The following is a 12,948-nucleotide window of genomic DNA, read 5'->3' on the forward strand; positions in this document are numbered from 1 at the left end:
ATTTTTCACATTTGGTTGATATTTCACAGTACTGATACGGTGCAGTAATAGTAGGCCTATCTAAGCACCAGTGCTAGGGTTGCTATACGTCCCGCATTAATCATCTGTTCCGGACATATAAATGTCCCGGACTTGATCAAAATTGAAAATAAACACCAAATTTTATTTCATGCAATGGTACATTAAAATCTCCATTCATTTATACATATCGAACCCGGCAAGAATAATGTCAAGACTAAGAAATTCACAAATCTGAGTTAATTTCCTACTCAAAACAACAAATTTTTTCTCTACTAGTCTGGAATAGTGACACTTCTGTTGTTACAAAACTGACCGCTAAGAAGCAGAAGTGTCTAATAGGCAGCCAACTTGATTCCTGTCAACCCAAAACAGTGTCACTTTAGAGTTGGTACAGTGAAGTTATCTGCTGCTGGGCTGAAACACTTTTCGAGTTGTGACAGTCTTCATGATTGAAGGGAAATGCTTGTCTCATTTGTAGTTATGTCATTTGCAGGCATAGGCTTTGATCTTATCAAAATCAACTAACTATATTCATAAGTTTTATGGACCTTTTTATAATTCGATTTTGATTTTGAATTAATATACCTGTAGGCCTACCAGCTTTTGTTAAGCAAGTTTGTTTAAAATCATCTTGTAACAATGTTTGATGTTGTAAACACACTTCTGTACTTTTGCTTCCAATAAACAACTCAATAAAATATGTTTATTAATGACCTTATAATCATTTATCATGCATTTTTGTTGTTTAGTCAACTGTCCGTAGACAGGTCTGAACCTCACAAGTGATAGCAAGAAGGCACCATTTATTAGGCAACTAGGCCAGGAGATAATGGGGTAGGATGGCCAGTTCCTTTCCACCTCCATTGTATACATCGCCCAATTACACTAGTCAGACTTGACATGCATACAAACAATTGTTCTTCCTCTGACACACATCGTCAAGACGTGAGATGTACTGCCTAATAATAGATTATCACATGCATTATACCAAATTATTACAATTATCGACACAAAGGCACAATAAAAAAAATTCATGTTGTATTCGGCAAACGTGACACAACTCAAAATACATGTTCACTCTAGTCTTGGGAACATATAAGGTATTTAAAATGTATAAAATAAGTAACTCAATTCCTAACTAATACAGATACATATTGCAGGAACTTTCCTTTGTAAAATATTTGCAATTTAATTTCACAAAAATGTGAAGTTTATTTTCCTTATACTGTAAAGTAAGATTTTTTATTTGTGACATAGCTCTTCCCGGGGTGCGGTATGTTTGTTGTATATATTACCCCAGATCATATATACCCACATTGCTCGGCCTTATAGGCTTTGACGGTAATAACTTTTGTCAGATTTACTATGCTGCCATTTAATTGTTACATAAAGAGTCACGTCATAACTCCCATTTGAATTGCATTAGCGACTGTACTGCCATCTCGTGTTCGTTTACGGCGGACGAGTGGTGATCCTGGCGGTTGTTCTCTTCAAAGTGCAACCGATTTTAACATAGGGATGAACAATCTGTTATATAATGTGATCTGAAGTATTACTAACTGTATATTGAAACAATAACAGATTTGGAAACATTTCATAAACGAGTCCATTGTCGAGCTATCATAACATACGATTTTAAAACAAATGGGCTCATTGTTTGCGAATAAGTTGCTATTTGAAATATATGAATTCGATCGGACAACAAACAGCAACAGTCAACAGTTGCTTGGCAGTTGTTAAAAAAATGAGATGCTTGGTTTTGTACTGCTGCAAGTGAAATAAAGGAGATTTTTGTGTGTGTTTTGACTTTTGCAATGCTTCTTAAGCGAAAGTGTAAGTTTGATGACTAACTTCAAAAATTAATTTCTGTACATGAAGAGGTATAGGAAGGACAATGGCAATGAAACAGTGATGTGCTTAAACTGTAATTCGCTGTTTTTCGTGGATCATGACAAACAGTCAGATATTACAGATCATTTCAAGTCTAAAACACATAAATAAAAGCTTGAATCTGCTTTGACTCTGAAAACTTACAAGTTTCTTGTACGCGTTAAACCTGTCAGCGACTGTAACCAGCGAGTGAGGGTACGTTTTCTTTCCACACCGTCCAGCACAATGTTGTAGTTTTAATTCGATGACATGTACGTCGAAAATCGTTCGAGAACTGTTCGGCAAAAAGAAGTTCTCATGCGCTCGTCAGAAAACAAGGGATATTGTTGTTAATGTTTTAGCGACATACGCCATGAGAGAAGTTGTTGATGAGTTAGAAGAAGCTCTATTTGTGTCTGTAATGGTTGTCAGTTCGACCCACAAGAGTACAAAAATAGTTCCTTTGTCTGTACGTTATTGTGTACCATATAAAGGTATAATGGTGAAAATGCTGCAATTAATTAATGTCAAAATAGAAACTTCAGATATTCGCACAGATGTAATTTTGTCAGCAAATATAAATTAACAGATGAAGTCGTTCCTATTTTTGCCGATAATACGAACAAACATTTTGGCAGGGTTAAGGGGTTAAGTACAGCTTACAGCAGTAAAATTTACTGTATCTTGTACAATAATGAAAATTTGTAGGTGTAAAACACTGTCCTTCTGCTATATGAAAAAAAAAATTTTACGATTAAAAAAATTATTTACATATTTTCTTTTTAAATTCTGTTCACTGTGCAGTGATGAAGCGTTTCCCACATAACTCAAAAACTATCCAACATTCTGTGATGAAATTTTTTATGTATATTTATGCATGTTATATCTACAATACGATGCAATATCACTTCTCTACATTTGATAGATTGTCTGATAAAAAATAAATTCATTTTTAAAAATGGTCAAATATCAGTATTTTCTTCTAACACAAAAAATACAGGCCTATATTCATTAAGGAATGTAGTTGAAAGAGCATGATATTGTAAACATGAGTTTCAGCAATAAAATAAAAGAGCGAAAACATAAAAAGTTAACAAGTTTATGAGTTATGAGCGAAACGCTTCAGGAGTGCACCGTAAACTGCCACCATTTTGAATTTAAAAAATATATATATAAACATTTTTTTTAAATCGTAAAAATATTGTTTTCGTATAGCAGAAGGACAATGTTTTACACATACTAATTTTCATTATTGTGCAAGATACAGTATTAGAGGAAAAGAATGTTGAATATTTCTAAAAATGTTACTGCTGTAAGCTGTACCTAATCCCTTATGCGAGGAGGCAGCAGTAACATTTTCAGCAAAATAGAGTTGAATTTAATTAGAAACATTTTAGGTCTGAGTTGTGATGCGCACATTCTTCACAACAACATTCAGAGTGCGAGTGACTTGTTATCAGTTGACGTAGAAGCATGGCTGTAAGAGTTGTTCATATTTTCATATCTATACAGTTCGTGTGGAGACTCTCAAAGAATTCTGCGAATTTGCAGGTGTTCAGTAACAATCAATTCTTGGACATTCGAAAACAAGTTAGCTATCGCTTTTTCTAGCTGTTGATAGAGTTATTTATATTTTTCCTGGTTTGAAGTCGTATTTACTTTCTTAAAAGTCATGTGCTCAAATCTTAAGAAAATTTTTGGAAGCCCGATTTCGCTTTTATAGCTTCAGTTTTTGAAGTCTCAAATAAAGATGTATAGTAGGGTATATGTGGCTAATTTCGTGAAACTAAGTTTTTAGCGCAAAAATTAGGTTTAAATAAAAAAAAAATTGTTTTTAATATACGTACATTTTTAGATTTAAGGAAGTTACATGTCAACATTTTTACCTTAATTAAATTTATACAATATTTACAAACAAGCAATATAAATAAACAAAAAAAAAATAGCATTCTAGAATGGCTGGCATAATTTCGTGATACTACTAGGGTAGTTCCGTGATAGTCCTTAAATTAAAAATATTTAGGCCATAAGTTATTCAGTCAAATTTTAAATTCTTCAGTCAGATTCATACCAATACCTATAACACCTATATAAAGTTCTTTCGGTACTTTGGAAGGCCTTGACATATTTCATGAAACCACTGGTCATAATTGACGAATCTTTCACCATGCTTGGAGTCCTAAAACTTTCCCGGGCAAGATCAGCACAAATCATTAGGCTTATCATTCGGCTTTTCTTTAAACACAGATATTCTTTGTTTGGCTCCTGAAGATGATGCTGTTTTGTTGTCTACCTCTTTCAAGTCACTTGAGAGGCTGAAAATATCATTCCCACTGACTGCTGCTTTGGTCCCTTCTGGTTCTCGTCGAACTTACCAAGAAAAAAACGAGCTTTCTCTACACAGTTTTCATTTTTTTAAGACACAATCAACTGTCTCTTTCATATTATTTATATTGCATTTCTTTCCACATTTGATTATCTGCCATCTTAATCTGCCACATTATCGATATGCACAACATATCAGAGATGCTATGAATACACACAAAAATATTTCAAGTTTCATAAATTTGATATTTCTTCCACTAGAGAGTGTTCTTATAGGATAGAAACCATGTAAATAAAAATGGCCTCGTAGAATGAGAAAAACGTCAAGAAAATAACCTCCAAAGATAAGGCCCTGTTACATAATCAGTGCATTGATAGACATATAGGCATATTTTTTCACCAAGAAGTATAGGATAAAGTTAAGTGTTCGCGTAGGCTTCCGCGGCTGGTGTACATGGTGTGTGGATAAGCTTCAGGACTTCTACCGCGTTGTCTTGGTGTTATTGGCTGACGTTTCGACCGCTGTGTTGTGGCCATCTTCAGAGCAGTTGTTGGATAAGGAAATAGTCTGCCAGCTCGATGGGGGGGAGTAATTGCTGTGATAGGTCGTAGGTTCTCCTTCTGGCATCTGATTGGTCCTACGTGGTCCAATCCGGTTGAGGTCTGTATTCATATTAAATACTGGCCCTCATAAGGTCCGAAAGAGTGACCTTGATACCGTGCCCGATGTCCGGATGGCCACAACACAGCGGTCGAAACGTCAGCCAATAACACCAAGACAACGCGGTAGAAGCCCTGAAGCTTATCCACACACCATAGGATAAAGTTGCCTATTTCCGTGATATCTCTAATCCCGTGACACATTTTTTAAATTGAATGTCAGTCAAAGCTTTAACATTCGCCTATAGCGCCAGACATCTTTCTCGAAAGAGTACATCTTTCGCCTACTTTTGAGACATCGGTAAACTTCCTAGCAAGATACCCAATCCTGGGACATTTAGTTAAAAAAAACGTATCACGGAATTAGGCAACTTTACTCTACAATGTGAGTACTTACCATTGAAAACAAATTGGACCACAAAACACAACAAAAACACTTCTTTTAACAAAGGAAATCTCATGGTGTATTCTCTTACAAATTCAAAGTAGCTATAGATCTCATAACTCTTCAAGTAATTTCCAAAAAATCCGTTCACGTCACTGCAAGAGCGCAGTAAACAAAACTGTTATTGTACATCTTCTGCCATTTATATTATATCTTCAAAGTTACATTGTCGTTGGCATAATTTTGGTAAATTAAAAAAAAAATCACGAAATTAGCCATGTCATGAAATTAGCCAAGTTTGCGCTATCTGTATTAAGAAAATTGAGAGAGAGAGGATAATAGATATAGAACTTCTTACAATTCTCATTTAACTCACAGGTAAAATTCGAGATAGGAAGACGGAGCACTTTTTAATTTCAGAAACACAGTCCTTGCTTTACACCTTGCAGGAAGAGGGGGAAATTCATGAATAAAATTTTCACTCTCAATGTGAAGAATTATTGTACGTATTCAAGTTACAATAAAAATGGATCATTAACAATCACACTGATGAATTGATGTCCTTATCGTGGCTTTGTTTGACATCGAAATATGTATTTACAAAGTCATCAGTCTCTACTGTTTGTAAACTTCAGCTACGCATATGGATAACAGCAATATTTCGAGCAATGCAAACTAGTTGAAAGAGGTTCTAGTTTCAAAATGATCAAAGACGGAGTGGAGTTCAGTCAAGACTGATAATTTGACAGTTGAGGGTAAGTGAGTACAAATTTTTAGAACAGTTATTGAGAACAATTCAGATGTATCACCTTTCTCGGCTGTGGTTGAATTCGCTCTCTGTCGCCCAAGGATTAATGCTTCGGTTGAGCATGTGTTTTTCGCTCATGAATTCATTTTGGGATGAGGAAAGGAAAAGCTTAGACCACGAATTCTCAACCTGGTACTCGCGAGTACCATGGTGCTCTTTTAATGACATTTGGTGCCGTCTTAATGCGAGTAAAAAAAACCGCTCGCGGGCGTGAACGCTCCTGAGGTTATTTTATCAATTCAAACTTTGTTGTATGAGCCGAAACAGTGTTCCCATCCATCCATTATAATATGTTAGAAACTTAATAGACCTTCTCGTATTTCTTGATGTATAAACCCTCTCAATTCGATCAAGATTAATCAGAAAAATCAAGATTATTAAAGAGAATAATATTGCTGCTCGTGAGGAACTTGAATTGATAGACCTCCGGTCCTTAGCAGTGAAATATTTGATTTAAAAACAGAAATCGATAGGCTTTGAGGAGCAGTAGTTACAAAAAGACTTCAAATACTGTGAAGTGCTTCTCTCAAATGTCTGGCTATGTTCTGAACAAACTACATATGCGAAAAAGAAAACTTTGTCATTTATGAAACACCGATATCTCAAGAACAAACATAATCAAGATTAATTAATTCACATCCGTTGACTATTACGTGTAGCTACAAGCTACTTCTCCTTGGGCATCATTGAAATTCTGAGTAAAATTCAAGTTTAAGGATATCATTACCCAAGTGAGTATTTTCAAACTTTATTTATATTTTGTTATTTAATTTATGTATTCATTTAAGACTATTACACCTATTCGATTCCATGGTGGTCGCTCATTTAGCACTTCGTGTGGGCACAGCTCACAATCTTCAAAAGGTTGAGAACCACTTGGTTAGACATTGACACGATTAAAGCGAGTGTTTAAAACTCATTTTCCGATCTTATCATGTGTGCAATTTTACCATAATATTCTGAAGGTCAAAAGAATACGCCCTTCTTAACTCTAGCTAATCTAGCCAACAAAACGCGTTTTCTGTAATAATAATAATAATAATAATAATAATAATAATAATAATAATAATAATAATAATGCAACGGCGGGCCTCTGTTTAATTTGAATAGTTGGTATAAATAATAAGTAAATAATACTTAACTAATTAAGTTTTACCCTGCCGTCGAAAGTATGATAGGGTCGAATGTCTCTTGAGTGAGGTGGTACAAAAGAAAACACTCAACATAAATAATCAACTATCTGCTTACATTTATTAATTAACACTTCCGGAAATTGGAAAATGAACAAAAAGGCTGCAGTAGAAATACAGTCACCAATACTTCACCAATGCATCGAAACTGTCTTGCCACTAAAGGTCAGTGAACTGGCATTCACCATTACACACAATAGTAACACCATATATACCCATAGATTCTAAGTATAAGTATCTTGCTAGACAAGTCCAAACTTGTAGTATTAGTAGTATTCATTTATTTAATCTGGTAGAGATAAGGCCATCAGGCCTTCTCTGCCCCTCTACCAGGAGATTCCAACTATAATATGAACAATAAAATTACAATTAGTATTAAATTTACAATTACAATTACAAATAAAGTTACAATTAGTATTAAATTTACAATCACAATTACAATAAAAATCAAAGTACGAAAAGATTACCTGACTAATTAAAGCTAGATAATTTATCATAGAAAAACAAAGAATATTTTATATTTACTGAATTACAAATTAAACCTAGAATAACAAAATTGTATAGCGATTAAATTACTGGACATTGAAATATTTTGTTATAGATTAAGGAAACAATTTACAAGAAATCAATTACTGACCAAGTGCCTAGTAACTTCGCGTTTGAATTCAATTTTATTTCGACAGTCCCTGATGCTAGCAGGTAGCGAATTCTAGTCTTGGCAGGGACTTGTCGGATGTGGCAGAAACCACAAATACGAAACCAAACACAACCAATGTAATATACACTTGACGAATGCCAGCTTATTCGTGAATTACTTAATACTCTGTATGAAATCAAATATACTTCTACTAATCACAATAAACTTACAATTACTGATGTAGAAAAACCTGTTACGATTCTTAGTAGGCCAGTCTCCAAACCAAACAATAATGGTCTCTCTTCAACTCTCATGCCTCCGTAATCACACAGCATATCACACCACAGCTCGGCCACGCTTCTATGTAGTAAGTCACTATCCTCGATCGAGCCCCGACTACAGCAGTATACGTCCCTGTCCGGACTGGGTTATCCGTGATCCCATCACAGATAGTCGCTAAACCAAAAACCCCTCAGCTCTCCACGGCTGTCACACAACCATACTCTACGAGCTTCGACCCCAGACTGCCCCGCGTCAGGCACCCCTCTCAGGAGAACCGACGCTAATTAATAATTAATGTAAACAGAGCCAATGAAAATCTAAAGTCCATGTCACGTGATGAATTAAATTCGCTCTTTATACTTGAGAAGTGAGAGACTGTGAATGGCGGAAAGAAAACAAGCTATCTATAGAAGGAAGAAAGAGACCATAAATAGCGGAATACGATGCCATCTACGAGAAGTAAGGATAACTAACAGCAAGGAAAATGACATAAATAAGAAAGAAAAAAGACAAAGAAAGAAAGAAACACAGTGTGCCGAAACTAAAACGGCACAATAATAATAATAATAATAATAATAATAATAATAATAATAATAATTAGTAAACTTTATGGCCCAGGAAAATTAATTTTAACTGTTTTTAATTTTGAAAGTTTAAATACTCTGTAGGATACAGGATACCAATCTATTTCATACACGCTTTTGCATTTTGTTATCCATTTTGCTTATTTTTTACATGATTAGTGTAATATGTAGCTAGTCGGCAATGTATACAGTGGAGAGGGAATCGGCAATGTGTACAGTGAAGAGGGAAACAAACTGGACACTCTACCCCATTATCTCCTGGCCTAGTTTCCTCTTAAGCGACGCCATGTTGGTGTCACTTGTGGGGTCCAAACCTGTATTCGGACAGATGACTAAAACAACAACAACCATCCTCTCTCTGGGATAATGGTGTCTGTTTGCATTTCTATTACTTCATAATTTCGTGGTGTTTGGCAACTACTGTTTTAGGCTGTAAGAAATGAATTTATTTTCATTTTTCGATTGTTTTAAATAATTTCCACAACTAATTTCCGGAAATTAAACATCGTAATAAGTAAAAGATTTAGCTTGTCCTATTTCTTTACCATCATCATAAACCCCTTCATCAATATATTTGCATTTATTGTAACATTCATACATTTGTACTATTGATGTATAAAAGGGGCAAGATTTATTCCTCCCGCAACTTTTTATCCAGTATCTCTAAATCTTGAAGAGTGCCACATGAAAAACTTAGAATTTCTTGGCCTAAAAATTTCCATCACCAGTTCCATTCCAAGAAGAACAATAGCAATAATTAATAAAAAGGATTAAGTATACAATAGTGTAAAACAAATAATATGTACGTCATTGCAATTATGTTCACGTACATTGCAAACTTAAAAGTAACAAATATATACATATTTCAACGGCACAGCGTATGATGTCAACGTATTTGACGAAGTTATCAGTCAATAAGAAGTAAGTTACGGAGAATAAACACTTGAGATGAGTACTTGACATCATTCACATTATGTATAAAAATGGTTTACTGATGAGTTAGAACATCTCATTCGCCATCAAGTAACAGAAGTTTAAGCACTGAAGATGAAGGTATTTCTTATCCTGTCGTTGGCTCTCTGGGCTGTCTTGGTTAGTGACAGCAGTGGACAACTAACAAACATCGTACAAAATACAGCAACTATACAGAATCGACCACTTGGCGAAACACAACCTTTCTCTAAAATATTTGTTGGATCTTTCCTGCCGATTGGTGGGTCAAAAAACGAGAAGCTCGAGTGAATTTGGATGGCACTCTGATAGCCAACATCACCACAATGGCAGACTGGATGATTGGTAACGGAACTCTCGACATCAAAGCCGGTGGTATAGGTTATGATTATGTTGTCTTCGGTTACGATATTCCTGCAGACTCTCAACTGTACTTTGAAACAAAGATATATTCCACAGAAGATGTTATGAGATTTGATCACTCCAAATCTCAAGAACACGATAACACTGATATTTCAGCAAAATTTAAGGAAGAACTATTTGCGGATCCAGAGGAAATAATCAAGTTTATTATATATGGGGAATATTCTTCAAACAGCAATTCAAGGACAGAGACATACTCCTTTAGTTTCGATAAAACCGTCATGCATTGTTTCGGGGAATCCACATGGTACAGATATAACTGGATATACAGATATAACTGGAGGAATATCTGATAATTATCTGCAATTTACTTCTCACATCCCAGCCCAAGTCAAAGGTTACAACAGTTATACCTGTTACTTCGTCGATGGACAATATCCGATATCTTCAAAGAAAACAAATCTCGCTCATTACAAGCTTGCTGACGTCCATTCACATGCAGACAGAAGCAGCCAGCTTGTCCTGTGTCAGTGGTATTCTACAATCACTCCTGTAGACGAGCTAACATCTGTGACATTTAGTAACTTGGTCATAGTGAACTATGAAGGAGGTCCTGAGTGGAAGAATGGAACAGGTACTATCACCGTGGATCAGGGAGGAGTAGGCAGCTCATTCATGGAGTTCGTATTTCATAAGGATCCCTACGCATTTGGAAGCTACAAGTACAACGTCACACTGAATGATACTGAGGTAAGACTGTACGATATTTGAACTTCTTGATGGTTAAAGCAATGCAACGACTTGGATATCATCTGATTATCAAGTAGATATTGCCACTATGAACGTTTCAGCGTAGTTTTCATATTTATTACCGGAATCAGAAATTTTAAATATTATTCATAAAATATTCTTACAAATCTGAATTGGAACACTATTTAAGCCTTGTGGTACTCTTAAATAAGCATAGAACAGCTCCTGCACCTGAGGATCTATTTTTGTGTTTAATATTTCGAGTCTTACTCATTCAGAAGTGGGCTAGTTTATCTTTCATTGTATTTATTAATTATATTCATTTCAAACTTACTAGCAATAAAAATAAAAAATAATTCAATGATTCAAAGTGGAAGGCAGGCTCTATGAAACTTCAGATTAAAATCACAATAAAATTACAAAACGAGGATTTGTGAAATTAAGTGAGAAATGATGCTGTTAATATATTCGATAGAATATTTTTACACGAATTCATCTTTCAATAAAAATATTCTTAACTTTCACATGATATCGGTTCAGTCCAGTGAATTTAAGCGACATATATGAAATGAAATGATTAGCCTAAAATGTCCCGTTAAGGGCAAAGGCCTCCTCCTATAGAGGGAGAACTATATGAGCCGTTTAGAGCAGAAGTGGTGTAATTCAGAAAGTTGAAGTAAATATTCTGAAAAATACAGCGCAAAGTAGCAATAATATTCAAATTATTTATACTATTAATAGTCAGTGGATAGCACGAAGGACATATTAATTGCTACTTTGCGCTGTATTTTACAGAATTTTTACTTTAAACCTCATTACCCAATTTTGACTTACACCACTTCTGTTCTGAACGGCTCATATGAAGTAAATTATAACTTTTGTATTCAAGAACATTTTCTCGAAATATGTACAGTATCATTGTCCTATTATCGACTCAATGTTCGTTTTATACTTTAAATTTAAGTACAATACTTATATATATATATATATATATATATATATATATATATATATATATATATATATATATATACATACATACTAGTAAAGAGCGATGTTTTTAATTTATGCACGATTCATTAAAACAAGCACGGAAATGAATCGAAATTATACACACACATTTACCTTCCGATAACGCAAAATATATAGATAGTAAAATTCGAGTGTAAAATAATAATTGGTGTCAATTACAAGTATATATCTGGAGTAACACAAATCAATTTCGCGCTTACAGAAAGTAGTTTATATGAAAAACTCAGTTTCTTTAAAGAACTCTATTTTTATAGATATCGGTGTACGGTACAGTGCAATGTATGTTGAACTGTACGTTCGTTATTAAAATATAATTCTACCCGTAAAATGAACAACAGCATACAAAATCGTTCAATATATTACATTATTTATTACCAGAATACTTGGAACGTAAGGTATAAATTCGATTGAATGTTATAGTGTTCATGATTATAATTATATGACATGTGAAATAACATGAATCTGCAACAAATTTGGTAACGGATTCATTACTTTATTAACATGACTAATAATTTAATTTTGTTTTTCAGACAGTGGGCGTTGTAAACAGAGACTGGATGTCGAGTTAAGGACAGGCAAATTCAGAAAATCCACTACGACCAGAAGAGACATAGGACATCGTCTTGTTATCGAATATGAAAATGCAGAGAAAGAAATTATGAGTTTTGACCGTAATGGAGATTAAGAGCATCCGTCCAATTACTTAGCAATAATACTAGCAGATTTCACACATGTAAGAATTAGTACAGAATAAGTTTTTGTTAATTTGTTTATAGCTAAATAAATATGTTTATGAAATAATGACATAATGTTACTTGATTTATTTGTAATAATTTGTATGAATAATTTTACGTAAAAATAAAAATTATAATTTTCGAGAAGAAAGCCATACTTTTAATTCCATTTTCACATACTTGAGAATGAAATGCATTGGAGAATACATGCATTACATTCTTTATATCTTAAATTGTACATAATGAAGGACGTTACCTTATATATTGACTTAACCCATATTCATAAACAGAGTTTATGAATATTCAAATTTAAAATCCTCTACACTGTCTTGGCACTTGAAGGCGAACCAGAGGCGG

General features: G+C 34.2%; 2 protein-coding genes across 3 annotated transcripts in view; one reads left to right on the forward strand and one right to left on the reverse strand.

Moving 5' to 3' along the window:
- The window catches only part of LOC138699819 (protein Wnt-5b-like), a 2,020,855-nt gene that overhangs the window by 303,882 nt on the left and 1,704,025 nt on the right, over window positions 1-12,948 (reverse strand). The gene's annotated exons all lie outside the window — the stretch shown is intronic.
- LOC138700500 (uncharacterized) lies at window positions 9,788-12,714 on the forward strand. The gene is made up of 2 exons (XM_069827103.1): window positions 9,788-10,825; window positions 12,388-12,714. The coding sequence occupies exons 1-2, from the start codon at window positions 10,289-10,291 to the stop codon at window positions 12,424-12,426; spliced, it is 576 nt and encodes a 191-aa protein (XP_069683204.1). The 5' UTR covers window positions 9,788-10,288; the 3' UTR covers window positions 12,427-12,714.

This window comes from Periplaneta americana, chromosome 5, assembly GCF_040183065.1.
Source record: "Periplaneta americana isolate PAMFEO1 chromosome 5, P.americana_PAMFEO1_priV1, whole genome shotgun sequence".
Taxonomy (NCBI): Eukaryota; Metazoa; Arthropoda; class Insecta; order Blattodea; family Blattidae; genus Periplaneta; species Periplaneta americana.